This window comes from Salvia hispanica, chromosome 3, assembly GCF_029641045.1.
Source record: "Salvia hispanica isolate PSC_SH4W2 chromosome 3, Shi_PSC_v1, whole genome shotgun sequence".
Taxonomy (NCBI): domain Eukaryota; kingdom Viridiplantae; phylum Streptophyta; class Magnoliopsida; order Lamiales; family Lamiaceae; genus Salvia; species Salvia hispanica.
The window spans coordinates 16,483,598-16,511,142 of NC_142694.1; the positions used below are offsets into that span (position 1 = coordinate 16,483,598).

Here is a 27,545-nt window from a genome sequence, read left to right on the forward strand (position 1 = left end):
TGGGTCATAAATGATAAATCTCATATATTTGGGGACTCAACACAAATTTATTAAAGTTTGGGGCATTTAATGCTAATTTTCATTTGTGTGGGGGTCAATTAGTAAGTGTCCCCTCTTCCAAGAAATTTTGATTCTATTCAAGAAAAAGGAAAATAAAGAGTGATAAAAATCCGAAAAAGAGATTTACAATTACAAATTCATTAGCTCAGAGTTTCATTCTCCAATTCGTTGCAGCAATCAAAATGGTTAGCTGTTCTTAATCACGGAGTTTCGGTTGAACAATTTTCTCTCAATTTAGATCTCGCGGCGTGACTTTTGATTGAATTTTGGTAGGAAAACGGAGGGAACAGTTTGGAGACGAAAATCGAGGCGTTGCTGAATGTGGAGAAACAAATGAGACAAATCGGCGACGTGGCAGGAACAAGGAAGGCTGTCACTGATATTCTACAGCTATGCATCGATGCCGGCGCGTGGGCGACGCTCAACGAGCAGATTGTGCTCATCTCCAAGCGCCGGGGGCAGTTAAAGCAGGTCTGATTTTCGATTTATCGTGTTTATATTTATTTATATTTATATTACGTTCATAATGATTAAGTGTATCTTGTTTTAGTTAAAGTTGAATGATTTAAATTAGCTGGAATGACTGAGGGGTGTTAAATGAGGTGGTATCTTAGTCTCTTAGACATGGTCAGTTAACTGTAGTTCTACCTTGTGATAGACGTACAAGTACAGATGGTTCACCCGTATGTCTGATTTGTTGCTAGGTTCAAGATATCAAATGAGTGCTTGTCGAAAAATGTGTTTCTGGTAATTTGGTTTACTGATCATACGGGTAGAGTATGTAATAATTGCTTCAAAGCATAAGTAGGTAGCATTTTAAACGAAGGGAAAGCTGAAAAATTAGTAAATAGATTTTTCATAAAAAAAACACTTTTACATCTGAATGACGATTTAGCCTGTGTTCTACTGTGTGTTATGAAAACTTTAAAATCCAGTTTGCGGGATGTGCTGCTAACACTGTGGGAATTAGCAGATTCTACTTTGTATTCAGTTAACAAAAGCTAACAGCTGAAAAAACACTTAGAATTCCTGGCTAAATCTAGTTTTCAGCTTTTAGAAGTTTCTAGACACGCTGTAAGAAACAGAAGATGAAAGAATAAAGATGCAGGTTACATTTTGTGCTGCCTCTCGAGTAACTGAAACGTTTAACATGTCTTAGCCTTCTGTTGCTCTGATCCGTTGCCTATTGTGTCTTTTTTCACTGTAAAATATGGATACACACGTAGATTGAAGAAATTGATGCAAATTGATGCACTCTTAGCTTCTATTGCGCAAAGTTCTTTCAGCCACCGAACATATCCAAATGATGAGTCACATCAACTAGTATTCATAAAAAGATTGGATTCTCATATTTACTGATTTTCATTTGTGTCTGCGTTTGGAGAATAATTATTTGTTCTGTACTTTTGTTGTTTTTGTTATTATGCAGGCTGTACAAGCAATGGTCCATCAAGCTATGCAATATATTGATAAAACACCAGATCTTGATTCTAAAATAGAGCTTATAAAGACACTTAACAGTGTATCTGCTGGGAAGGTGATTTTTGCACTCAGTTTTTCTACATCTCCCTTGTCTTCGGACCTCAAGTTTTCTACTTTATTTCTAAATTCTTATTTTACTATACAGATATACGTTGAGATAGAGAGGGCTAGGTTGATCAAGAAGCTTGCAAAGATCAAGGAAGAACAAGGGCAGATAGCTGAAGCTGCAGATTTGATGCAAGAAATTGCGGTTGGTGGATAATTTACGTTATATCTTAAATAACATCGTAGCTGATTTCACATACATACTTGACTATCAGCATTCCATTTTTTTTTACAATTTGAACTATACAGGTTGAGACATTTGGCGCAATGGCAAAAACTGAAAAAATAGCTTTCATTCTCGAGCAAGTATGTGGTTTCTCTTATTTCCATATATTATGTTGAAACTGTGCTGGGTTTAATGAAACCCCATGACAATTGATAAGGCTTAATGTGATGTCTGATTTTCGTATTCTGCAGGTCCGTTTGTGTTTAGATCGCCAGGATTATGTGCGCGCACAAATACTTGCGAGGAAAATAAGTCCTAGAGTTTTTGAAGCTGATCCTTCAAAAGAAAAGAAGACCAAAGAAGGGGAGAGTATTGTTGAAGAGGCTCCTGCTGATATTCCATCATTGCTGGAGTTAAAGCGCATATATTACCAATTAATGATCCGGTAATATACCAATTTGTTTTGTTTTACTCCAGGTTCTTTTCCCTATGATTCTACACATTGGTGTCAGGGTCCTCCAATCCCTCATACATATCTTGATGAGTACACTAACATATGTACTGATTAGGTAAGTATAAACTATTATGGATGTATACAATTTGAAATTGTTGCACTTTGGCTTTGCTTCTATAGACACTTCCAAAAAAGTATGGTATTAAATGATTGAATCAGATTATACCTCTCCCATTGATGCTGATCCTGCCTCCTATCATTGTTTGTGTTAACCTGTGATGTTAAATACTCTTGTCTACATCTATCTAAAGTCTTGGTATGTGCTCCAAACTCTTATGATTAACTGCAATTGATTAGGTATTACTCGCACAACAATGATTACCTTGAAATATGCCGATGTTACAAATCAATATATGAGATTCCATCCGTGAAAGAGGACCCAGCCCATTGGATACCGGTAAAACATCTACTCTGTGGTTATTCTCATGTTATCAATTATCATAATGTATTTTTGGTTAAATATATACTTCAGATTAATGTTTCCCTATCTGTGGTGTTAATTGATTTGTGTTTGATGCTTTTACTGAAGGTGCTGAGAAAAATATGCTGGTATCTTGTGCTGTCACCTCACGACCCTATGCAGTCTAGCCTCCTCAACTCAACCCTGGAGGATAAGAACCTTTCCGAAATTCCTCATTTCAGGTAAGTTTTTATAAACCCATATTGCTATTTATTTCGGTTTCATTTTGTTTCTACCACGTGGAGTAAGAAACAGTCTTATTGATTGCTTACTTACCCTGCCACTAGGTTACTATTGAAGCAGTTGGTTACCATGGAGGTCATTATATGGACATCACTATGGAATACGTTCAAAGATGAGTTTGAGAATGAGAAGAATATGCTTGGCGGTTCACTGGGTGAAAAGGCTGCTGAAGATCTTAGACTTAGAGTGATAGAACATGTAATACTCCTGATAACCAATACTTGGTGTTTGCCGAGTTCTCTTTCTGGATACTGACTCTTGTGATAGTATTGTTAAGTTTCATTGTATAGCTACTGTGTCATATTTTTTGTGATTTCTTGCAGAATATCCATGTAGTTTCGAAATATTATTCCCGGGTAACCTTGAAGAGACTGGCAGATTTATTATGCCTCAACCTCCAGGTCTGTCTTATTCTCTGTATAACAATTTATTTCCTGGAACCTGCAAACTTTTTTGTGTAACTTTAGTTTTGGTTTCTCAAAAATATTTAATAAGGTCATCAATGTTTCATTTGATACTGAAACTGATATACTGAGTCAGAGAAAGAATTGTTGTTTCTAAACGGCATGGTAGGGGCTGGTTGTTGTAGACTTTTCTAACATGTGCATATTAGTAAATACAGTAGTAGTAGTAATTTATTTTTCTTAAGCCTCAACTTTGGGGTCTAAATTAGTTATATACCTGCATATATTATTTTTAATTTCACTCTTCGAATTTTTAGTCCACCCTCCTTGAAGTATCTTGGACATCTATAATATGTCCGCTACCTTACTTTTTATCTAATTCTCTTTTCTGCTTCTAATGATCCGGCATTTTGTATGTTGTCATCTTTCATGATGCAGGAAGCCGAGAAACATCTCTCAGACATGGTTGTCTCCAAAGCGCTAGTAGCAAAGATCGACAGACCTATTGGTGTGGTATGTTTCCAGACAGCCAAGGACAGCAATGAGATCCTGAATTCATGGTCTACGAACTTGGAGAAGCTGCTCGAGCTCGTAGAGAAAAGTTGCCATCAAATTCACAAGGAGACGATGGTTCACAAAGCTGCACTTAGAGCTTGAAAACTGGCCACCGAAGTGGAGAGGTTCATTCATATTTCCTGATGCTTTTTGCCCTTCCAGAAGCAGTTTCTACTTTCATGGCAGGGAACATAACCGTGGATGGACCTGCCCTGTCCTTCATTTGGTTTTGATATAACAAGTCCTTCCCGACGCCGTTGATACTCGGGAGTTGCTCATTCGTTCATAGTCAACTAAGATTTACATTTAAATCTCTCATTACACTTGCACTACTTGTTATGTGCTCAAATAGTTCAAACTTGTAATCCAACTCTGATCTTGGCTATGCTTTTTCTTTAACTAGGCTCATGTTACATTCTTATTATTCCTTTTCTGGGTCCAATCTAATTTGATTGAAAAATTCAAGCTTTTCAAAAGTGTGTAGTCTAATATCATTTGCGACTGTTCTCCAACAGTGAAGGATTGTGGACAAAGGAGATCTTTTGATGGTGTATTAAATGCCTTTGACCAGAAGCAGAATATTCATAGGAAACAACTTCAGTATTTATTTCATGTAATGTAAAGTGACTAATTCAGCAAAAAAAAGATGAGTTATAACATTCTAGTCATTTATGAGCGGCTGAAGTATCCTGATGACTGGAACAATTCCACTGAAATTGTGGCTGGGAGGCAGAGGGGGCTGAGTAGGCCATTGCAGGCTGAGGGTGGTGGATGAGGGTGACATTCTCAGGGAAGTTGAGCTTGGCCTTGTTGCCTCGGAAACGGAGGGCTGCCTCGTCGTAGGCCCTAGCCGCGTCCTCCGCGGTGTCGAAGGTGCCCAGCCACACCCTGGCTGCTTTGTGGGGATCCCTAATCTCGGCGGCCCACTTCCCCCACGGCCGCTGTCGCACTCCTCGGTACTTTCTCGAAGCTCCTCCACTGCCACCTGATGGCGGTGGAGGTGTTGGAGAGTAGGAGTAAACTGCTGCTGTTGTTGCTGTTGCTGTTGCTTGTGTTGAAGTATTCATGTTTTGACTAGCTTCTGCATATTGTACACAATCATAATAAGTTGAAACTATTTTTGCATGAATTTTGATACTATGTATTTAAAAAGTCACATGCATGCCACACTAAACTAAGACTAATAAAATGAATGTTGTATAATTAATTACCATATGAATTTGAAGGTGGCATAGAGTGGGTATTCCAAAAGTGAAAATCACCATATTGCTCAAGCTCATCTATATCGCTACGCCCTCTTTTGCATGTAGATGAAGAGCCACCGCTGCCATTGTCGTCGCCGTCGCCGTCGCCGCCACCTCCTCCCACAGCCTCGTCTCCGGCCACCACATGGGCCAAAGCCGACACCATGACCGACATCTCTTGCTCTCTATCGAATCCATACAGCATCGGAGAGTACAACGAAGAATCCATCGTTTCATCACCTATATTTGGACTTTTCACCACCTTCAAAAATTTCAAGTAAAGAAACACTACAATAAAAGTCACTACTCCTTAATATAGCATTTCAAAAAAATATGAGGAAACATTCTCGAACACAAAATAGGAAGAATTATTTTTCTAGAAGATATTTTGAACTTCCTTCGACAGCAAGTTGTTGGTGACTTTGAAGTTTCTAAATAAGGGGAAATGGAGTAGTACTAGTAAAATTTACCCATATATACTAGCCGTCAAAATGAAACTGGTCGACCTCTCTAAATATCAATTAAGGGTCGGTTTCTTGGGAAGGATGACAAGTGGTGGTTCGAATTTTGGGATGAATATATAAGACAACAATTTATAATTTATGAGGAGTTTATAACCCAAAAAAATAAGAAGTTGTTTGGATTAAGGTTGTAATGTGAATTGGAATAAGTGGATGGGCATCTCATAATAGGACGCGGTAACATGTCGGCGGAATTAGTCGATAGATATATGCTTCTCGTTTTAAATTCAAAAATTGTACAATTTCGAATGATAGTAGTGATTTTAATTGCTCGAGCAAGGACATACACTTAGGATATTTTAGTGTGAAGTCAATTGATTCTTGTTTACATAATCAGATATGATCATTAAATCTGTAAGTGATAGCGTATATCATACTAATAGGTAGTGTTCGGTTTTCTTGATAAAATAGTAATATCAAGATAAAATCTAGAATTGAGTGTCGAAATTAATTTAGTTAGACTTAGAGGGGATTGACTATGACTAATTATTTATTTATTAAAGATTAAATTATGAGATTGAATCTCATGCACCAAATACGCTACATATTTAATTTTGAGATACAATAATATGAAATATCTGATTTAATCTTGGAGTTATCAATATAAATGTACAATATGTTCTTATATATAGCACACATCATACTATTAAATGTCCATTTTAATATTGGAGTTATCAATAAAATGTATAGTACGGAGTATGATGAGTTTCTCATCATATATATTTGGTCTTATCTCATCTTTCTACGTATTCTAATTAATTTTAATAATATACACTAATATCCCTTCAAAACATATAGTACTCCACTAAACATAGACCAATAAATAAGCGATCTTATTTATAATTCCAAGACGTGTTATTCCTGTGTTATTTAAGTGTGTCAAATATTGGTAGCCTTTGTGTCCATTGTAGTCTCCTTAGTCTCCTATGTGGCAAAAAAGTAAACATAGGTCGCATAAACACATCTTTGAAAATAGAAACTACTAGCAGAATTTAGGTTCTTGTTTTAATAAAAAAAAAACATATTAGAAAAACTCTCCTTAATATAGTAGAAATTAAATGCAATCAGAGCTCATGTTGTTTAGAATCAGAGCAAACATTCAAAATTAGTCTTTCCTAAGATTTGCACATTTTAGTGGACAGTGGAACTACATTACTAAATTGAAGAAAAATAAAAAGTCCATGTATTATTATTAAAGGGAGTATAAATTAGTTCTAATGCTTATTTTGCCGTAATAATATGAAGGATGTATAAACATTTTTTTTCACTCTTTATTACTGGATGATGCAATCATAATTCTTCGCATTCATATTTTTTTTCTCTTTTAAAATTGTCGGCTAGTACTACTAAATTAATTGATCCACATTTAAAAGTAATATACTGCAAAACTAAATATATAATATTTACATAATAGACATAAATGGTCATGTTCTAATGCTCATAGCACCTTAATCTAAAATTAAGACTAAATCTCCACCTTTAGATTTTAAAATGATGGATGAGATTAAATCTTACGAATCTCAATAAATAGTAGACAAAATATCAACAAAGGGTAATATCGTCATTATGTTATCATATGATAATTTTCGTGAATGTTTTTTTATATCAACATAGTGTATTACAAATATCAACAATATGACATAAGAATATCAACACTAGTACAAGAAAATATCAACACATATTTATTGAGATTTTTACATGGTTTTATTGAGATTTTTTGATATATTTATTGATAAAAATCTGGTTATCAACATTTACGAAAACTAAAATAAAAAATATCAAATTTCATCATCCAAACGTCGTCGGAACATATGCAATTGAAATCTCGTTGGAATCCTTATAAAATTATCTTTAATTTGATATATTTTTTACGAAAAAATAATTTAAATCGATAGAGTTACGTAAATTTAAAGTTTTTAGATGATTTTAATGAGAGAGAATTGACATTAATACCCTATAATTTTATTTATTAATTTTTTTAATTAAAAATATAATCCATGTGATATTATTTCAACCACTAGATCTTCTAATCTAATGTTTAAGATTTAGTCTTAGTTTGGGATTGCTATTGATCATTTCCCTAGACGTAAAACTGTATGATTTATTTTTATTAATATGAAAAATTTAGAATAAAAGTTACACTAATATATTTGATCTATATTAACAAAAATTAATGTTTAAGTAACCAGAATTGCATTTTACGATTTTGTCCTTCACCATTTCTACAATCTTCTCAAAAACCCTAATTTACTCCCGACTAGCTAGGGTTTCGACAACACAATCCAATCATTTCAAGTGTGGTGGCTGCGTTATCACCTCCGGCAGCTTGAAAATTTCCGATCAGGATGGATTTCGACGAGTACGACTACCTCGAGAAAGCGGTGGAAGAAACCAACGGCTCACCGAAGGGGTCTCCAGAGGCAGAGAAGGAGAGAGAGAGGAGCGATAAGGGGTACAGAAGGAGAGACAGGAGTGAAGATGATGAGCTCGATGAAGATGAGAAGGAGAGGAGAAGCAGCAGCAAGAAATCGAGGAATGGTGACAGCAGCCGTGAAAGAGAGAAGGATAAGGGTAGGGATGTGGATAGGAATCGCGAAAGAGAAAGGGATAGGGACAGGGACAGAGAAAGGGATAAGGATAGAGACAGAGACAGAGAAAGGAGCTCGAGGCATCGGAGTGGAGAACGGGATTCAGAGAGAGAGAGGCGGAGCTCGAGGGAGAAGGATAAAGAGAGGGAAAGGGATAGGGATAGAGGCAAGGAGAGGAAAGAGAGGGATGGAGAGAAGGAAAAGGAGAGAGAGAGGAGAGATAGGGATAAGGAGAGGGAGAGGGAGAGGAGGAGCCGCAGCAGGAGCCAGGTAGACCGTGACGGAGAGAGGGAGAGGAGGAGCCACAGCAGGAGTCGGTTAGACCGCGACAGAGAGAGGGATGTGGAGAGGAGGAGCCGCAGCCGGAGTCGGTTGGACCGTGAAAGAGAGAGGGAGTTGTTGAGGGATAAGGAGCGTGAGGAGAGCAGGTGATATCTTGCAGCTTTCTCTTGATTCAATTTTTAAATTTATTGTTTCTATTCTGTTACTAGTGTTGTTTTTCCATCGTGTGGTCTTCCCTTGAATGCCTAGCCACTAAAATCCAGTATGATCACAAAAATAAGTATGTTGCAAAGTAAACGGGTGTTGTGTTTGGGTATCATATTGCATTGGCTTTTCCCTGAGCAACATGGCGGGGCTTAACTTTTAAAGGCACTGGTTTACCAGTGTCATTTTGATTGGTTACTATTGATGCAACAATTTTCATTTTTTATCCATTTTAAGTGGTTTGTTTGATTCCAACGTTGTGAGTTCTCGAACTGCTGGACGTTTAAATTTTAGTTTAATTTTCTGAGTGTCCTTATCCTTTTATTTCTATATTTCAATTACACTTCACTGCCATCAAGACTAGCTAGCAGCTGAGTTAAGGCCTTGCTCACATGGAGCAATCATGTATAGTAGAAGCCAGAATAACTAGATACTTCCCTGGCCCCTGCTATATATGCCTGTGGTTTTATTGAACACGACCTGCTGCATTATCTATTTTTTACTAAAAAATTTCCACTCTTTCAGGAGAGTTGTAAATGGTAATCTTAGGGAAATACATTTAAGGATATTCTGCAGAAACGAATAGTGAGTTTATCATAGAGGATTTAGCATTCTAACTTGAGTTAAACTCGTAGATGGATTATTTGCATCTTAATGGGATAACAATGCGGAAACCCTGTGAAGGCTTCTTCAAAGAAGAAAGTGAATTACCACATAATGGGTCCAATGAGGTCTGTTTGTTTCTTTGATTTGGGCTATTAGATTTGGCTCACCCTTCCATCCTTCTAATGTTTTTGCACAGCTGGATTTAAGGTTACTTTCATGCATCTAAACTGAGATGTTGACCGATGGTGTGTTCAATTTTTAGGTCGGCAAGGCTTGTGGTGAAGCTGTATCAGTTTTCCATCCTTTTCTTCACTTCGAAGACGAAAATGCTTTATCTCCATAACTGTGGCATTCCTTTTACTCTGAACAGGGATTTTAGTGAATGTGTATATAAGATATTGCGATTAGGTTTAATCTATGACCTTTCTGGAATTTGCAGTCATTTTACAAAGCATAGTAATCTCTGAATATACATGCCATAATCCCAAATTTTTATGGGGGGTAATGTTGTAAAGCTTCTAAGCTTGCATTTCTAAACTACGCAGACTTGTAATAGATGCGATTTTATAGTTCTGAATCATATTGGTGTGCTTGAGATGATGTCTACATTTTGGTGTCTGATGGAGAGGCTCACCATGTAATATGTAAAAGTATAAGTTAGTTCTTGTTTTTGTTGAATTGATATTAAAACCACTGGTCTGCTTTAAGAATAGTCTTGTTTTTTTTGAACTCATACAAGGGGTGCTGGCAGAGGAGTGTGTGGGGTGAAAGTACATGAACTTTGGGGGAGAGTAAGGATGGGTTTGAGATTATATTCTCAAAGACACTAATAAGGCTGCATTTATTGGAATACTGACCTTTTTCAATGATTATATATGTTCTCATTTTACTTGGAGTCATTTGTGCAGGAGATTCAAGGACAAAAGAGAAGCTGTAGAGCCTGAAGCCGATCCAGAGAGGGACCAGAGAACTGTTTTCGTATATCAGGTATTACTTGGACTGTAATTGTGTATATCTCAATAATCCTATGCTGAAATCCTCATGCATCCTGCATTATTGTTTATCTCATCATTTCTAATCATTTTTCTTCCCTCTTCCCTAATTGTAGATGCCTCTGAAGGCGACCGAGAGGGATGCATTTGAGTTCTTTTCACAAGCTGGAAAGGTTGGTTAAGGATATGATAGGGACACTTTTGATTTAATGATCTAGAACTCCCTTTAGTTTCCACCTTGTAATGCCACCATTTGGTGATTTTTAACACTTCTCTTCTGAGAAATGTGAAAATTCCCAAAAATATGATTTCACCTTGAGGCAATTGGCTCATGTAATTGGTTACAAATTTCCTTGTGTTGAACCTTGTATTCTAAAGCTTGTATTATATTTTTGTTGACCTCCAAGTTCAATACATCTGTTTCCCCATTTTGATAATATGATAGCATGCAATTATATCATGCTTGCCTGTTTGTATGTTCAGGTCAGGGATGTTAAATTGATTATGGATCGAAACTCGAGGAGATCCAAAGGAGTTGGGTATGTAATACTTAATTTGATTTTTCCTTTCACACTATTAAATTTGTATATTGTGTTGTAGTATGAATTGTTGTTTTTCCAGTTATTGTTAGGGATAGGATGCCTTTTACTTCTGAAGACTTGATACTTCCACTCCTATTCTATGCCAAATGAAGATAATAAGGTTCAGCATTGTATCTTTCTATGTCTAAGTCCATTCCGTAACCTGCTGCCTGCATGCTGGAAAAGCTTGATGTGGATGTCCATCTTCTGCTTATGGACTTAGAATAAAAATGGAAAAGCTTAACCCGCTGTTCCTCTGCTGATAGCCTGATAGTGGACTTAGAATAAAAATAAAATAAAATAAACTAAATCATTTATTTGCAAGAAGGCTTAAATGTACTGTGTTTATAAGTCGTCATAGCCTTTACTTGTAAACGTCTGTTCCACACAATTAAGATTGTTTACTGTGATTGCAGGTACATTGAATTTTATGATGCTATGTCTGTACCAATGGCTATAGCTTTATCTGGGCACCTATTTCTTGGACAACCTGTAATGGTGAAACCTTCAGAGGCTGAAAAGAATCTTGTTCAATCAAACACTTCTGCTGGTGGGTCAGTTACTGGACCATATGGTGCAACAGACAGGAAGCTTTATGTAGGAAATTTACATTTCAACATGACAGAGTTTCAGCTCAGACAGGTAATATCTTTATGCTTCTTCCTGGTGTTGTCAATTTATCTGTCATGCATTTGGTTGTGCTACCATTAGGTCCATTACCACCACTAATGCGTAACCTTTTCCATCTTAACCCACCATTAGTGGGACTTGGAGATTTGTTTCCTCTACTTTTGTTCTGCTATGGTCTTATCCATTTTGTTGTCTGTAATATCTTTTAGCCGGGCCTATAAATATATATTTTTTCGTTCTAATGTCCAAAGATTGATCTTTAATACTCTTGTAGATATCTGAAGCTGTTGCATATTGTTGCTTTGTGTCATCTCTTGGAATGTCCAAAATATTAATTTTTGTTACTATTGGCCTATTTTTGGTTAATCACCCTTTATTATTATTATTTATTTGTAATTGTAACTATTGCCTTTTGATCATTTGCAGATTTTTGAGGCTTTTGGGCCTGTTGAGCTTGTTCAACTACCAACAGATCCTGAGACGGGACATTGCAAAGGTTTCGGGTTTGTCCAAGTCAGTATTTCCTGCATGTTGACTGAATTAATACTTAATTATCTGTCGATGGGATGTTCTATATATTTAAAATCTGGTTTACTTATCTAAACATTATTACAGTTTGGGCAACTTGAACATGCAAAGGCAGCACAAAGTTTGAATGGGAAGCTAGATATTGCTGGTCGGACCATTAAGGTAATTGGGCTGGCTGTTAGATTTCCATGTTTTGAATGGTATTGACAGTCTCTTCAGAACAGTTTCTGTCACCTAACAACATAAAAGTTTTAGGAAGACAATTATACACAGTTTCTGGTTGTCATACTTTTTTTTTGTGTCAAATTCAGGTATCCTCAGTTACTGATCATGTCGGAGTACAAGATTCTGGAACAAAAACTGCAGATTTTGATGATGATGATGGAGGTGGTTTGGTGAGTGAATAATTTATCGCATTTCCTGGATGATAATATTGTTTTGAGATATTTTTGTTACTGTTCTTAGGTTTGCAATGGCGGTTCCTAACTTATCCTAGTTAACATTGCTTTTCAATTTTGAATGATGAATTAGTCTTAACTTGCCCTGATGTACATCCTTGTCATTTCTTCTAATCTTTGAATCGGGATTTTTTGTACATTACAATGTTAGAAAGCCCCATTAAGAAAAATGTCATTAACACTTTAATGGTGTATATTGAATATGGTGGAATGTGGAAACCAAATTACTTATCCAGAGGAGACATCTTTACTTCAGATGCTCTTCTGGTGAGTGACTATCAAAGAAAAAGCACAACTATAATGTTAACCAAAGGAATGATCAATTTCGCACTAAGAATTCATGTTCGGGCAATTTAAATTGATCTCTGCTTGTGCATGGTGTTGAAATTTTAAGTTTGTTAGTTTTTATTGGATTTATTAAGGAATGATCATTATTGCTGCTCCTTCCAACATGAACCTGGTAACATCTTTTTATATGGGTCTCATTGTCAAGTCTATAATCTTTGCAGGCTCTGAATGCTCAATCCAGAGCTATGCTCATGGCAAAGCTCGACCGCAGTGGTATAGCTTCAAGGTACGCATGCAGGATTTTGTTTGATCAGTAGTTTCCTTCTGGTTTATGTTGAATGTTGAATTGATATCTCTTCCACAGTGTTGTAGGGACCCTTGGAGTGCCTGCCTTCAATGGAGCGGCTCCTTCACAGCAATCTATCACCATGCCCATCAATCCAACAGCAGTCCTTCCAAATGCAGTTCTTCCTGCCCAGGTTGCTTCTATGGCTCCAGAACCTATTGGAACACCCAGTGAATGTTTGTTGTTGAAGAATATGTTCGATCCAGCCACTGAGGTTAGTGTTGCTGTATGTTTCTGGTCTCAGTGAGACTTGTATCTTTTCTTACTTGCTGCATGTTAATGATTTATTTTGTTATCATATTGCAGTCTGATCCTGAGTTTGATCTGGACATTAGAGATGATGTGCAAGAAGAATGTTCCAAATATGGTCGTGTGAAGCATGCATATGTTGACAAGTAAGGGGACTCACTCACTTTACACTTCTTTTGAAATGGCATGATTGACATCCAAAGGTTGTACTTTGTCGGCCCCCATGATTTTATTGAAAATGGGCACAGTGGTGTTTCCTGTTCCCTCTCTCCAGCACTCTCGGCCCAAAATTACTGAAAAAGAGAGAAATTCTTGTTCCATATGATGTGTTTTTTAACCTGCACATGGTTTTATTGAAGTAGCCATTGTTGTGCTGGAAATCTAATCATACATTGGTTTACTTAACAGGAACAGCGCCGGTTATGTTTATTTGAGGTTCGAAAGTGTGGAGGCTGCATCACGTGCTCAACAGGCAATGCACAAGAGATGGTTTGCTCGCAGATTGATTTCGGCCATATTCTTGGTAGTTTTCTGCAACAAGTCACCATCTTTCTCCTCCTTGAATGTGTGATTATATATGTGAAATGTCTTGGGTCCCATTTACTGTCTGAATGTTTTCATTCTGTTTTGTTTTTTTTGGTTGTGTCGAGAGGGGGGGGGGGGGGGGGGGAGTTGATCCTTAGGTTAATGACCTAGTCTGTGGTGATATCATGTTTCATCACTTGAATAGAGACATACATATCTCTGTCCGTCCTCGTACAGCATTCAAAAGTCTTCAGAAGCTAAAGCCCATACAGAACTAAAATTTTCGAGCGTACCCCAACCCTCTTCCAAAGGATGCCTCGACTGAGTTGACTCTAGTTGCAGAATAAGAAGAGTTTGGATTTTCTGTTCAGTATAGTTAGTTCTACTAGTATTTTTAAAGATAGTTGTGGAAGTTCCTACTCTTTTGTTTGTGAACTTACTAAAACATGCATTTAGCTTAGCTGAGGTTCTTAACATGTTTACTAGCCACGAAAACAAGTTTTTCCTGCCTTGGAGATTCATGAGTTGTAAGAAACAATTCTCTGTTGCGGTAGGAAGTTATGTAGTTCATCAGAATGCTATAAATCCAGATGGGAGACTGTTGTTGCTATGATGCTCCACTGCTGTGATCTTAGTGACAGTAGTTTTGTGGGGTTTATTTTTCAAATATGGTTCTTAATGTGCACTCAGTTATATTATAACGTTGATTTTGTTCTAATTGTTATGGTTCTTGTATTTTGTGATGCAGCAACCTTATGAATACGATGCCAAATTCAAAGGTGCTCCCTGATCAAGCCTGCTGGTGAAAGTGCGACTTAGGTTTCGCATCCGAGTCCCCATCCTCGAAACACCATGTTGAATTTGATTATGCTAGGCTTAGTTCTAAGCGTTCCAGATCAATGTAATCTTGTAATTTTCCAGACTGCCGTTACAGTTCTAATATTATGAATTGAGCTACCGTTTAAATGGATATTGTTTGTGAACGCAGCTTCGATTACTAATTCCATTATTCAGCTGGGTTTTGCTACAAATTTTGTTTCATTAAATTAAGATATTATTCATAAAATGTTTATATGAAAGTTGATTTTATACTGGGTACTAGGGAGTAAAAACTCCATCCGTCCACTAATAAGTCTCCTATTTTTTAAATTTTTGTATGCCTATAAATAAATATTTCATTTGTTTTTTTACTATTTTTTGTTATGGAACCTATATTTCACTAACATTATTTCAAACACACTTTAATATAAAACTAATACTTCTTCCATCCCCAAATAATATGTATTTTTGGATCGATACGGATTTTAAAGTAAAATTGGTAAAATAAGAGAGATGTGAGACGGATTAAAAATGAAAGAGTACATATTCTTATAGAATGAAGAGAGTATGTAAAAGTAAGATTTATTTTTTTACTACATTTCTTAAAACTCATTTAAAATTGGCCTTGAATTGATGGACTGAGAGAGTATTTGTTATCATTCGTTATTCATATTCTTTGTAATGTAACTGTACCATTAAATGAGTATTTTTATAGATTAATACTCCCTTCGTTTTCGTACTAATATAGGTCCTAATATGAGATTTTAAAAATTGATGTATCCTAACATAGGTCCTAATATAGAATTGATGTAATAAAGGTTAGAGGGAAGAGAATTAAATATGAGAAATTAAAATGTTTGCTAAACCTAAAATTAGAATAAAGCTTAGTAGGAAAGTAAAAAGATTAGAAATGTATTTATATTAATTTTAGTAAACAATATCTAAGTTATAGGTACAGGATTTAAAAAAGAAAAGAAAATGGAGTTACGGAATCATAACGCCATTCACATACACACAGCCCTCCGCCGGCGACCACCTTCCTCTGTCAAACGTGGCAGCCTCTCCTTGTCTCTCTGTCTCAACACCTCTCTCTCCATATCCACATCCACACATACTTTCATCTCTCTGTACAGCGTTTATCTGGCCGATTCCGCCGCCGTCGACGAACTCCGGCATCTCTCCTGTATGTAATTCTCCCACAGGCAACGAGGAGGAGAAGGATTAAGTGATTCCAATGAGGCAATTTGGGTTTAAAGGTAGTATATTCCACATTATGTGACAAATTTAGTAACTTTGGGAATGGCTATGTGCAGAGTACAGTGGTACTAATGCTCATGGTTCCATGGAGAGATCGCTAGCTGATGAACAAATGCTGTTAGCAAAGATTTAAAATGCATGAAATATTGAAGCTTTTGGATCAATTGCATTTTTGGTTAATACTTTGATTTTTGGATGCTACTCTAGATAACATTGGGACATGGTATCAACCCACACCCTTCCTCTACTCAACCGACTCTCAGTCACCTCATGGAATTACTGCATAAGGCAAGCAGTCAACAATGGCGATTTTCACAAAGCGCTTATTCTCTTTGCCCAATTGAAACAACACTCTCATTTACATCCCAACAATTTAACTTATCCTTTTGTTGCAAAAGCATGTGCGAAGCTATCAGACCTCAAACTGTCGACAATGATTCATGCTCACGTTGTGAAAACGCCCTACTGTTGGGATGTGTATGTGCATACTGCATTAGTGGACATGTATGTGAAATGTGGTAGTTTGGGTTGTGCGCAGGGCGTGTTCGACGAAATGCCTGTGTGTGATGTAGCTTCTTGGAATGCGTTGGTTGTGGGTTTCGCTCGAGCAGGCATCTTTCATAGGGTTTCTTTGCTGTTCAGTAGAATGAGGGCTGCCGGCGTTATGCCAGATGCAGTTACTCTGATGGGATTGACTCATTTGATTTCTGGATTGAAGGATTCAATGTTATTGAATGGTGTTCATTGCTTTGGGATGAAATGTGGGGTTGACAAGGATGTCTTGGTCGCCAACACTTTGATAGCTGGCTATGCGAAGTGCCACGAGATGCTCTTGGCTGAGAAGGTGTTCCTTGGCATTGCTTCTGATTGTTTGAGTGTAGTTTCGTGGAATGCTTTGATTGCTGGATTTGCTTATTTTGAAGAGTGGGAGAAGGCGATTGAGGTATACATCAGGATGCTTCGTGATGAATACAAGCCTGATGCAAGCACGGTTCTTAATTTGCTTTCATCCATGGCTCAGCAGTCGGATTCTTTACTCTGTGGGATGCTTGTTCACGCTCATGGAGTGAAAATTGGGTGTTATGCAGATATCACCGTGCTTAACACCCTTGTTTGCATGTATTCTAAGTGTGGTGCCATTGAATCCGCGAGGTATGTATTCGACTGCATGAGTGTGAGATCTTGCGTTACGTGGACTGTGATGATTGGCGCGTATGCAGATAAGGGTGATTTGGATGAGGCATTATCCCTCTTCCATGAGATGGAAGCTGCTGGCGAGAAGCCTGATTCAGTCACAGTTTTCCATCTCATAGCAGCATGTGGTAAATCCGGAGGGCTTGATGTTGGGAGATGGATCGATGCTTACAGCTCTGCAAAGGGGCTAAAGAAGGATTTGATGGTGTGTAATGCACTGATAGACATGTACTCGAAATGTGGAAGCATGGAACACGCTGAGAGCGTCTTTCTTGCAATGGATGAGAAGAATGTTGTCTCCTGGACGGCTCTCATATCTGGATTCGCACTTAATGGGAGATCCCGAGAGGCATTGGATCATTTTGATCGAATGTTGGAGTCTGGTGAGAAGCCAAATCATGTAACTTTCCTTGCTGTTCTTCAAGCCTGCACTCATGCTGGTTTGTTGGAGAAAGGGTGGCAGATCTTTAACATGATGACTAGTGAGTACCATTTGAATCCCGGGTTGGATCATTATGCGTGCGTGGCCGACCTCTTTGGGCGTCGGGGGAAGCTTAAAGAAGCATTGCATTTCATCCAAGAGATGCCTGTCACACCAGATGCAGGGATTTGGGGTGTTTTGCTTAGTTCTTGCAAGATCCATCGCGACTTAGAGATTGCTGAGCATGCAGCACGTCATCTGTTTCGACTGGTGCCAGGGGCTGCAGCACCTTACGTTGAAATGGCTAATGTATATGCATTGGCTAATGAGTGGAGTGGGGTAGCTGCTATGCGCATGGAGATGAAGGCCAAGCAAGTGGCCAAAATCCCTGGCCAAAGTGTTGTACATATTGATGGGAAATGCTATTCATTTACAGTTGAGGATCGGTGCCATCCTAATAACTGTATGATATTTGAGACATTGAATTACTTAGTTTTACAGTTGAAAGATGACATGGACATTTCTTCTTGTGATGAATCTTAGTCATGACATTTTCATTTTTAAATTTTTTTACTTTTCTCAATAAATACTTTAATATTCCACCTTATTCTTCGCACCTCTTAGGCCATGTTTGGTTGGCGGGAAAGTAAAGTTGGCAAGGAAAATGATTCCCGGCAATATGATTCCTAGTAACTTTACTTTCTTGTGTTTGGAAAATATCAAGATTTTAAATTTATATTTAATTTAAACACCAAACTAAAAATATACTTATTATTTATTTATTTATAAAAAAATAATATTGTAAATTTTTTAATAAATTATTAATTACAAATAATAATTATTATATTATTATATTTATTATTACGATGGATAGTTTAAATATGGATTATCCATCATAATATACAATAATATAATTATAATTATAGTTACATGGAGTATTATAGTATTCATTTATTATAATAATAAATATAATTATTATATTATAATTATAATATTTACGGATATTACAATTGAATAAATTTTATAAATTAACATTGCAATATGAGTTTATTTATTAATTATTAATTTATAAAATATAATAGTTATTATTTATTATAAGATTTATGTTATATAATTATATTTTAATTATTTAATAAATTATTATTACTATTATGAATTATTATAAAATATAGTTATAATTATGATACTTTTAATTATAGTTATTTATTATAGTGAAATTAAGTATGATTTATAATTTTAAATTATTTTTAGAACATTGTAATTATTATAATTATTATATTATCATTACTATTATTATGTCGTTATTATTATTATTATTAATAAATTATATTATATTCTTTAAATATGTAAGAATTCTAAAATTGGGAAAAAGAATACCTAAGAAAAGTTAAGATTCAGAATCCTGGAAAGTTGTACTAACTTTCATTGTTCTTAGATTTTGACTAATTTCCCAGTTTAATTATGAACCGAAACAAACACATGAATTTCAAACTTAAGGAATCAGATTACTTCTCCAGACAGAACCCTGACAACAAACGTATCTTTTTCATCAAGACTTGAAATTGAAACACTGCAATTACTCTAAATTATAATCACATATAAGAAAAATCAACAATAATAATACAAAGAATGATGAGCTTTAAGCACAGTTGCGGTTTGCCACCACATTTGAATACCAAGATGACAAACTAGAAAACCAGAATCAACAAACCATCACTACTAAGCATAAATATATCTAACAAAGAATGAATAGAACCATTTTCCAAACAAACATCAAGAATTATATCTACACTACACAAAACTCCATCATCACTACTCAGATAGTAAACTGTGTGCAAATGCTGTCTTAGTCATCACAGTTAAGTCCACACAGTTCAAGTACAGGTCCATCTCTCGACACGAAGGGGTTGATTCGCACCCACAAAAGGGTCACTATCGAAGCCAGCAGAATCGACCAGATCACAATAACTGTTGGCAACCTCTCTTGCTTCCCTGTCAATCCCTTGAGGAATGGATAGAGATGCATTATGACCCAAAACGCAAAGAATAGCTTGCCAAACAACGGACCCCAAGAGTCATATCCGTTGTTGATGGCATCTGCAACCCCAACCACAACTCCAACGATGTTTATTATGAGCAATGTAGTAGGTGGGATCAGCAGTGATGTCCACTTGAACAAGTACAGCTCGGAGAAAGCTCCATCATCTCCTCCTTTTGAGGTTACCGTGAAGTTGGTGCTCACTCCAGCCAAAACCTTGAGCAATCCTTGAACAAGAGCAAACAGATGTGAGGAAGCTCCTCCTATAACCCAAAACTGCTCGTTTCTCCACCAGTCGTCAATGCCAACACGACCCCATTGCATTTCAAGAATACCAGTCAAGGCAATGGAGATGAAGAGGGCCATGAATACAATGCTGGCATAGTTGCTGATCTGCAAGTTAAGATATAACTTATAAGGGATATATGAAAAGCAATTCGAATAAATATGATTGTAACAGAGATGAATAGGGAGTATATTTTATATCATCACATACCTCAGGTACAATAAATTTCCCGGTAAGAAGGCAGATGGCGGGCAATGTACAGTACACGATCAATGGAATAGAAGTCCATGGATATACAACAGAGTTTATGTAGGAAAGCCGTTCCAACCAGTTCAAGCCACCTCCATAGCCATACCAGATTGGGCAGTGTTTGCTCAGGAAAATCTCGACTGAACCAAGAGCCCATCGCAGAACCTGGTGGAGACGATCAGAGAGGTTAATGGGAGCTGATCCCTTAAATGCAGGCCTCTTAGGCGTGCAGTAAACTGAGCGCCAGCCACGGCAGTGCATCTTGAACCCTGTGAGTATATCTTCCGTGACAGAGCCATAAATCCATCCAACCTGGTTTAGCATGTTGACATTTAGACGGTCGTTTGAAAACATGTCAAAGTAAACAGAAAAGCAAGAAACTAAACGACTCACCTCCTTTCCCCATTCTGTCTTGTCTTCATAACCGCAGCTTATAACATGAATGGCCTCTTTCAAGAGTGATGTCGAACTAACTCCCTCTAGAACGCCACCATCTTCTGATAGCGTTGAAGCTACAAATACTGGTGACTGCCCAAACTTCTTCTCGAGTGTCTCCTGGGAGATACGAGGTGGAGTTGCTATATTTGGCTCTGTCGCAAAGAGATACCAACTAGTAAGAAATTTAAAAGAAAGATGCATATGATAATGTTTTTTACCTTTGATCCTTTGTTCAATGGTTTCAAGAGCATGTATCTGCTTGGAGGCATCTCTCTGCTTCGTCTTCTTTTTCTTGTCTTTCTTCGATTTTCCTCCATTTTTCTTTCTAGAACCACAACACAAACAACACCACTTTGGCCAGCAGTTACAAGTCTTGCTTGGTGGCTTCTTCTTTGTTGGAGCATCGCATCCATAAAGAGCTTGTCTTCTGAATGCACACCCCGTTCCAACATATATAGGTCCTTGCAGACCATCCAAACCCTTCATATTGATCTGTTTATAGTTGAAGATGTCAGCTTTCCTGGATGATAACAAGAGCAATAGACCGGAAAAATGCAAAAATGAGCTACACTTACATCGAAGAACACAACATTACGGTTAGAGTATCTATCATGGCGATCTATTCCATCAAACCTCTGGGGAAACTGCACATAGCCTACTTTCTTTCCTGAAGTGGGATCCATCATAAAACACATAGCTTCTCTCAGTGCCTTGCTGTTGTTTATGTAGTGATCACAGTCGACGTTCAGAAGATAAGGAGCATTTGACAGGACAGCTGAAACCCGGACCTGAACATTTTACAAACAGCAGAATTTAATAAAGTGAAAGGGGAGAAATAATTTAAATAAAAAAAATACTCCCTCCATCACAAAAATATAGTAGTAAGTTAATGCCTTTTATGTACTTGAAAAGGTAAAATGAATAGTGAACTGTGCTTCTGGGACAAAGGCAGTAATATGCAGTTGATATTTACCAGAGAATTCATGGCCCCGGCTTTCTTATGGTGCTCAAAGCCAGGTCTCTTTTCACGGGAAACATACACCAAACGAGGCAGCTCATTCCCCTCCACATCAGGAAGGCCATCATGACCGAGGAACACCTGTTGACATGGTAAAACATAACTAAGAATATTCGATGAAGTTTCCATGGGTATAAATCAGCCTTCAGAATCCAAGTTGGTTCCATATTCATGTGACATGTGCTTGATTACCGTAAACTGAGACTACTCAAGGTTTGTGTCACAAACCTGGATCATACCGGGATGGTCTCTGACGTTGTTTCCTGGCCAAGGTGTTCCATCCTGCATTGTCCAGCCATCCTCAGGGACTTTTTCTGCCATGGCTACTAAACGGTTGATCTGAACTTTGAACTCGTCATATTCTCTCTGGTACAAAACAAACAAATACATGAAAAAGTTAGAAAAAGTTTTGGCCTTGATGACCTCTTCTCGATCTCTTTCTTTGTGTACATGAGCATGGATATGATATGAGTTTGTTCACGCGTGACTACATACCTTCATTGCACGCCTTTCCTTCACAAATGCAGGATGCACTTTGTTTTTCAGATAGTCCATCTTCTGTGAAAAGTACCATTCTGGAGCTCGAGGTTCAATGCTGAACTTCTTACAGAAAGGAACCCACTTACGAGCAAATTCGGATGTCTCGGAAAGTGCTTCAAATGTAAGCATTGCTGCACCATCATCTGAAACATAGCAAGAGACTTTGTCCACTGGATAATCCACTGCAAGAATGGAGAGAACTGTGTTTGCTGTTATAAGAGGAGGCTCTTTCATGGGATCAACAGTGCTCACAAAGATGTCTACGCTTGCTAACTCCGAGGATTTTCCTCCTTCAAAGGCTCTTTCATACCTAAAAAAATGAAGCCAAATAAGTCATCCACCATCAAGCAGTCGAAAACCAGAAACTGTGATTACTGCAAGTAGCTTAGACAGCTGAAAATTAAATCATTATTCAGCTGCTCAAATATCTTAACTGAAATGATGTCTTAAGATGCAGACACATATACCTAAGAGAAAGCCGATCAAGGTATGTTTCTCGCTCAACTGGGCACCATTTCGGGAACTGATCAAGTATCCACGACACAGCGAACCATATTTCACAAATAACCGATGTAATCCACAAGCCATAGGCATTGTGGACAGGATGGAGAATCCTATAATGGAAAAAGAAGCCAAGAACCACCAGGCGGAGTATAATTATCAATCGGTATGGACTTATCTTGCTTGAAGATATGGGTATTTTCCTCGACAGCGGCTGCCTCCCTTCATCCATCCTAGAAAAACATTACGAAGTGAGAAATAAGCCACAAGTCCAAACAGAAAATATTAGTGCAATGAAAAAAATTGTGAGGAGTCAGGAGAATTTGATCCGTTTAGTGAAAGAGAAGTAGTTATATGATATCGGTTAAGGTTGATTCTCTATGATAAAACAGCATCCAAGCATCTGATAAGAAGACTATACTCACATAGGCAAATCAGGATCCATTTCACTGATATCTAAATCACCATTGCCATTACTCTGCTGATGATTGATCACTTCAAGTTTGTCATTTTGTCTTCTCTTCCATTCCTCCATCCGATCTCTCCATGCAACACTTCCATAGCCATATAAGGCAATGTCTTTTTCGGGAACCATAGATCTAGGCACGATGATAGCTTGCTGGTCACAGTGAATCTCAGCATCCTAGAGAAATCAGAATCCCATATCACCAAAAAGCCAAAACATTCACACACACACACATACACAGACACAGACACAGACACAGACACAGACACAGACACAGACACAGAGGAGTAATGATTCTTTGACTACCTCTGCAGTATATGTCAAAAGAGGGATCTCGAACTCTTGAGAAGATGAGGCTGTGGCTGATCCAGTTGAACCAGCAGGAACAGAGGGTACAACACCCACTTTTTGTTTAAAGCCAGGGGCATCAGGATTTCCATAATCAAACTCGTGCTCTAAATCATCCGTCTCATATTCTTCCTCATCACCTTCCACTCTCGGGCTACCTGCAGCATAAACAGACCAGAGATTGTGGTTCCATCCAAGCAGAAATATATCAAGGAGTTCACCATCTATGGCTTTTACAATCAGTAAAACAGATAAAGTTTAGTCGTTAGACTAACCTTTGATACGCTTGTATCTGGTTTTGCACTGAGGACAAGCCTGACTCCCCTCCTTTCTCTCATATTCATAACAAGTTCGACATACAGGGAAAGCACATTCGTTGCATGCAACAAAGAGTTCCTCGTCTACAGTTATCTCCACTTCATCTCCGCAAATTTGGCATGTTTCTCCACTCAATTCTTGAACAGACTCGATCTAAAGAATCACAAAAGATAACCATGAGAAGTCTCATTGTGGTTAGCTTCTTAATCACTTGCTATGGAAGAAAACACTAAGTTTCAAGTTCTGCAATGTAATGGTTGTGCTTTACAGACGATAAAGAACTTGATAATACTTTAAACTGCATTCAGCTAACTTTTTTAGTTCCATAGAAAAAATGTAGAAGGTGCTAATAATAAGTTCACACAAAATGACAGAAAATCAAAATTCAGCTAACAACACATAAGAATCCCGACAAAAGAATCATGATAAAATATCAAGCTACTAGAATGAATATAATGAATTCATACATTTTTCAGGGAGATTTGGAAGAAAGAATAATTTATTTACTAAAATGGAAATAAAAATGAATATTGATTTCATTACAATTGGTCAGGGGTATATATACATTTTTAATTAAACATTGTAAACCACATTAACTCTTCCCAGAAAACCAAAAATAAACAAATACAGTAACATACAGTATACTAGCCCTAAATACAACAAATTCTAACATTTGTTTGGAGAAACTATAAATACAGATAAAAGTTGAATGGACTGAATCCAAGAAGCAGTTGATAAATAACCCAGTAATTACCTATACACATAATTTGGGACTCCTAACTACACAAATGAAGTAATGAACACTAAATTGCAAACTATCAATGGAACTTGAAATCACACATTATCTACCTTTTAACATTAATATGCATTTCAAGAAATCCCAAACAAATCTCACGTGAGCCATACACAACACCCCATAAACAGAGAGCAATAAATGTTGGCCAATAAAAATCTTACTCTTCCAATTTCATCAGCATTGATGAGAACAAACTCATTTCTGTTGTGAGAACCAGCCACAAGCCTCCCTCCAGTATTCATCACTTCCACCAATAAAAAAATCTCAACTTTTTTTTAATTAGCACAAAAAACACCTACTTCAGCCCTCAATCTCCGAAAGCTTAAATTTTTAATTGCTCGAGTCCAAGAAAAATAAAACAGGAACGAACTTGCAAATGTACTTCACTGGCAATGAAACAAGTGAGATTTTACACTCAAAGAAGTAAGCAGAAAACAAAGAATGGAGGTCCAAGATTGTGGTGTTTGAGTAAAATGGGAGAGGAAAATGGCAGCTCATGCGCCAAAAAGGTTGAGTCTTGGACTAGAATACGTTTAATTTAGGAAGATTGATGGTTAAATAGCAAGAGGTGGTGAGATAAAAGGAGTGAAAACGATGGGAAATGAATAAAATAGGGTGGAAAGTCCAAGTAAACCAAAAGGTGGCTAATGTGTTTCTTGAAAATGGCAACAAATTAACTAAAATGCAAACAAAGATGCATCATTCTTTACAACCTAACTCTCTGCAGTGTCATCAATAGAGAGAGAGAGAGAGAGAGGATTAATTTTATGTGAGAAAATTTAAATAGATGATGGAGTAATTCATAATGGTGTGTCTGAAATGTTGTTAGTTTCCCACTCTGGTTATGGTCATTAATATTATAAAAAGAAATATATGTAAATATGTGTATATAAAGATAGAGGAGGGAGAAATTGCAGAAGAAATAGTGGGAAATTGGGGTTTGGGTACAGCACAAAATTTGTTGTTTTCCTGTGTCATTTCTCTAGTGAGAGTAGTATTGTAATAAATTTTGGCTTTGGGTCATTGTTTAGTGCACAGTTTTGGTATTCAGAAATTTGCTAGTGTGATGAAATTGGAGGGAGAGAGAGCAAGAAAGGGAGGGAAAGTGAAATTTTGGTTTTGGGGAGTGATTTCCTTTCATCTCTCTCTATTTCTATTTTAGTCCAGTGATCTTGGAAATTGTGACAGCACTTTTTATGTTTTTTTGTATAGTTTTAAAATTGTGTGGATGATCAGAGTATTATTTTTATTTGATATAAAGACATCCATAACATAACTGTGCTTTTGGCTAGTCATATGAGACTAAAATCAACGCGAGTAATGGTGCTTTTGGCTTGTGCCATGGGACTAGAATTAACGCTGTGGAAAGGCTAAAGGATAGAGAGGGACGAGCTAAATTGCATATGAGGGAAAAACCATAAGTCGCTTAATGTTAGTATTTTGGTTGATACGCTAGGTCTTTCACGTTAATCTACTTTTGCTTTTCAGACGTGACAAAAATATTTTTTGTTTTGTTTTCTAGTTTTTCTCGGTTCATTTTTGTTTTTTGTTATGTTCGTACGGAGTGTTTTCCATTTTTTTTAATACAATTAATTTAGTTTACATATGAGTTTAATAATTATATGAATTTTTAATTTAATGAATTCAGTTGAATTTAAAAGCCAAATAAATTTAACTACTTCGCAAATGAATTTATTAAGATACATGACCCGTATGTTTAACTTTTTTTATTACTCCTATTAGTTTGAAGCGACGAACATTATCTAATAGTGTCACATGATTGATTTTAATTTGAAAATATTTGCCAATTGTTGTTTTGCACAGAAGCACTAGACACTAGTCCAAAAAAAATCACACATGTACAAACAGATACAAATCCAAATTTGACCACTATATTGGTGGACGCACTTTATCAATTGATTGTAATATTATGCTCCATATTTACACTCAAATAATATCGTTGTCACTACTTTCATCTAGTACTATAGTTTTCTAGTTAGGTTAGTACTACTAAGTTCCTTCTCATTTTGTATAATATAAAACTATATTAGCATGCGCTAACCTAATTGGCCCTGGTTCTTGTTTAATTAAATTATAATTATAGTTATGAATAATTAGCAGATCACTTAAGTCCGAACTAAACGTTAATTAGGAATTAACTACGTAGGGATGTAATATGTTGCTAACTTTTCTTAAGTTGCTAACTTGCTAATTTATCAATGAAATATATTAAAAATGTCAACATGATGATACTGAAATGTCAACACGATGATACTGAAATGTCAACATAAACTTAAGTTGATATTTTAATACATTATGTTGACATTTATATTTAAATGTCAACACAGTTCATTAAAATGTCAACATAAATATATGTTGATATTTTAATGTGATCGTGTTGATATTTTTAATACACTATGCTCATGAGTTAGCAAGTTAGCAATTTAAGAAAAATTAGCATTTTAACGCACAGAAACATGCAAGTTTTAAATATTTTTTGTATAATTTTTTGAATCCGAGAATTGAAGAATAATTGTACTCTAGTACCAAAAACCATGGATTCCCTTTCAAAATAACTTCAATTTAAGTATTAATAAAGTAAACTTTTGAGTATTTATTTTGATCTTTTGTTAGTTGTATCTAATCCCATTCTATTGAAAGTTAAATTAAATGAACGTAAGTATAATTAAAACGTGAATTCTAACTACACACCTAAAACATTAAGGGGGTGTGTAAAAGAAGATTCAAATTTTGAATGATTCACACACTTTTCTTTCTCATTTTTGCTTTTAATCAATTAACCACCACTAGAAAATATTTGGTGT

General features: G+C 36.6%; 5 protein-coding genes across 8 annotated transcripts; 3 read left to right on the plus strand and 2 right to left on the minus strand.

Moving 5' to 3' along the window:
* Window positions 1–94: 94 nt before the first annotated feature.
* On the plus strand, window positions 95–4,465 carry LOC125214696 (26S proteasome non-ATPase regulatory subunit 12 homolog A-like). The gene is made up of 11 exons (XM_048115824.2): window positions 95–245; window positions 334–531; window positions 1,490–1,597; window positions 1,688–1,792; window positions 1,897–1,953; window positions 2,065–2,258; window positions 2,625–2,724; window positions 2,857–2,969; window positions 3,075–3,228; window positions 3,354–3,431; window positions 3,873–4,465. The coding sequence occupies exons 1-11, from the start codon at window positions 243–245 to the stop codon at window positions 4,089–4,091; spliced, it is 1,329 nt and encodes a 442-aa protein (XP_047971781.1). The 5' UTR covers window positions 95–242; the 3' UTR covers window positions 4,092–4,465.
* Window positions 4,466–4,570: 105 nt separating this feature from the next.
* Window positions 4,571–5,776, minus strand: LOC125214697 (ethylene-responsive transcription factor ABR1-like). 2 transcript variants are annotated; one of them, XM_048115827.2, is made up of 3 exons: window positions 5,704–5,776; window positions 5,201–5,495; window positions 4,571–5,070 (listed from the first exon to the last, which is right to left on the minus strand). In XM_048115827.2, exons 2-3 carry the CDS (start codon window positions 5,460–5,462, stop codon window positions 4,655–4,657), a joined length of 678 nt encoding a protein of 225 aa, XP_047971784.2. In that variant the 5' UTR covers window positions 5,463–5,495; window positions 5,704–5,776; the 3' UTR covers window positions 4,571–4,654. The 2 variants fall into 2 exon arrangements, with proteins under 2 accessions (XP_047971784.2, XP_088923888.1); XM_089067762.1 differs by having other exon boundaries at window positions 5,201–5,762.
* Window positions 5,777–7,970: 2,194 nt separating this feature from the next.
* LOC125212958 (Splicing factor, CC1-like protein) lies at window positions 7,971–15,062 on the plus strand. Its single transcript, XM_048113270.2, has 13 exons — window positions 7,971–8,770; window positions 10,343–10,421; window positions 10,543–10,599; window positions 10,910–10,965; window positions 11,424–11,649; window positions 12,064–12,150; window positions 12,253–12,327; window positions 12,477–12,560; window positions 13,133–13,197; window positions 13,276–13,471; window positions 13,564–13,652; window positions 13,915–14,029; window positions 14,780–15,062. The coding sequence occupies exons 1-13, from the start codon at window positions 8,100–8,102 to the stop codon at window positions 14,819–14,821; spliced, it is 1,842 nt and encodes a 613-aa protein (XP_047969227.1). The 5' UTR covers window positions 7,971–8,099; the 3' UTR covers window positions 14,822–15,062.
* Window positions 15,063–15,768: 706 nt separating this feature from the next.
* LOC125212960 (Tetratricopeptide repeat (TPR)-like superfamily protein) lies at window positions 15,769–18,287 on the plus strand. The gene is made up of 2 exons (XM_089067419.1): window positions 15,769–16,106; window positions 16,315–18,287. The coding sequence occupies exon 2, from the start codon at window positions 16,328–16,330 to the stop codon at window positions 18,263–18,265; it is 1,938 nt and encodes a 645-aa protein (XP_088923545.1). The 5' UTR covers window positions 15,769–16,106; window positions 16,315–16,327; the 3' UTR covers window positions 18,266–18,287.
* Window positions 18,288–19,298: 1,011 nt separating this feature from the next.
* On the minus strand, window positions 19,299–25,463 carry LOC125212959 (cellulose synthase A catalytic subunit 2 [UDP-forming]-like). Of its 3 annotated transcripts, XM_048113274.2 has the most exons (13): window positions 24,882–25,461; window positions 23,882–24,077; window positions 23,565–23,764; window positions 23,218–23,435; window positions 22,759–23,025; window positions 22,247–22,601; window positions 21,980–22,117; window positions 21,707–21,832; window positions 21,309–21,521; window positions 20,952–21,225; window positions 20,689–20,885; window positions 20,257–20,607; window positions 19,299–20,153 (listed from the first exon to the last, which is right to left on the minus strand). In XM_048113274.2, the coding sequence occupies exons 1-13, from the start codon at window positions 24,960–24,962 to the stop codon at window positions 19,569–19,571; spliced, it is 3,201 nt and encodes a 1,066-aa protein (XP_047969231.1). In that variant the 5' UTR covers window positions 24,963–25,461; the 3' UTR covers window positions 19,299–19,568. The 3 variants fall into 3 exon arrangements, with proteins under 3 accessions (XP_047969231.1, XP_047969229.1, XP_047969230.1); XM_048113272.2 differs by having other exon boundaries at window positions 20,257–20,885; window positions 24,882–25,463; XM_048113273.2 differs by having other exon boundaries at window positions 20,689–21,225; window positions 24,882–25,463.
* Between the last annotated feature and the right edge of the window lie 2,082 nt (window positions 25,464–27,545).

Bases quoted from the DNA above. Each gene is read 5' to 3' on its own strand.
- LOC125214697 (XM_048115827.2), bottom strand. From the start codon at position 5,462: ATGGATTCTTCGTTGTACTCTCCGATGCTGTATGGATTCGATAGAGAG. The intron at 5,071-5,200 runs GTAATTAATTAT...TACAATATGCAG, and splicing joins GCCACCTTCAAATTCATATG to AAGCTAGTCAAAACATGAAT.
- LOC125212958 (XM_048113270.2), top strand. From the start codon at position 8,100: ATGGATTTCGACGAGTACGACTACCTCGAGAAAGCGGTGGAAGAAACC. The intron at 12,561-13,132 runs GTGAGTGAATAA...TAATCTTTGCAG, and splicing joins ATGATGATGGAGGTGGTTTG to GCTCTGAATGCTCAATCCAG. The intron at 14,030-14,779 runs GTAGTTTTCTGC...TTTGTGATGCAG, and splicing joins TGATTTCGGCCATATTCTTG to CAACCTTATGAATACGATGC.
- LOC125214696 (XM_048115824.2), top strand. The intron at 532-1,489 runs GTCTGATTTTCG...GTTATTATGCAG, and splicing joins GCCGGGGGCAGTTAAAGCAG to GCTGTACAAGCAATGGTCCA. The intron at 2,725-2,856 runs GTAAAACATCTA...CTTTTACTGAAG, and splicing joins ACCCAGCCCATTGGATACCG to GTGCTGAGAAAAATATGCTG.
- LOC125212960 (XM_089067419.1), top strand. From the start codon at position 16,328: ATGGTATCAACCCACACCCTTCCTCTACTCAACCGACTCTCAGTCACC.
- LOC125212959 (XM_048113272.2), bottom strand. From the start codon at position 24,962: ATGAATACTGGAGGGAGGCTTGTGGCTGGTTCTCACAACAGAAATGAG. The intron at 21,522-21,706 runs GTAAATATCAAC...TAAAATGTTCAG, and splicing joins CCGGGGCCATGAATTCTCTG to GTCCGGGTTTCAGCTGTCCT. The intron at 20,154-20,256 runs GTATGTGATGAT...CTTAACTTGCAG, and splicing joins GGAAATTTATTGTACCTGAG to ATCAGCAACTATGCCAGCAT.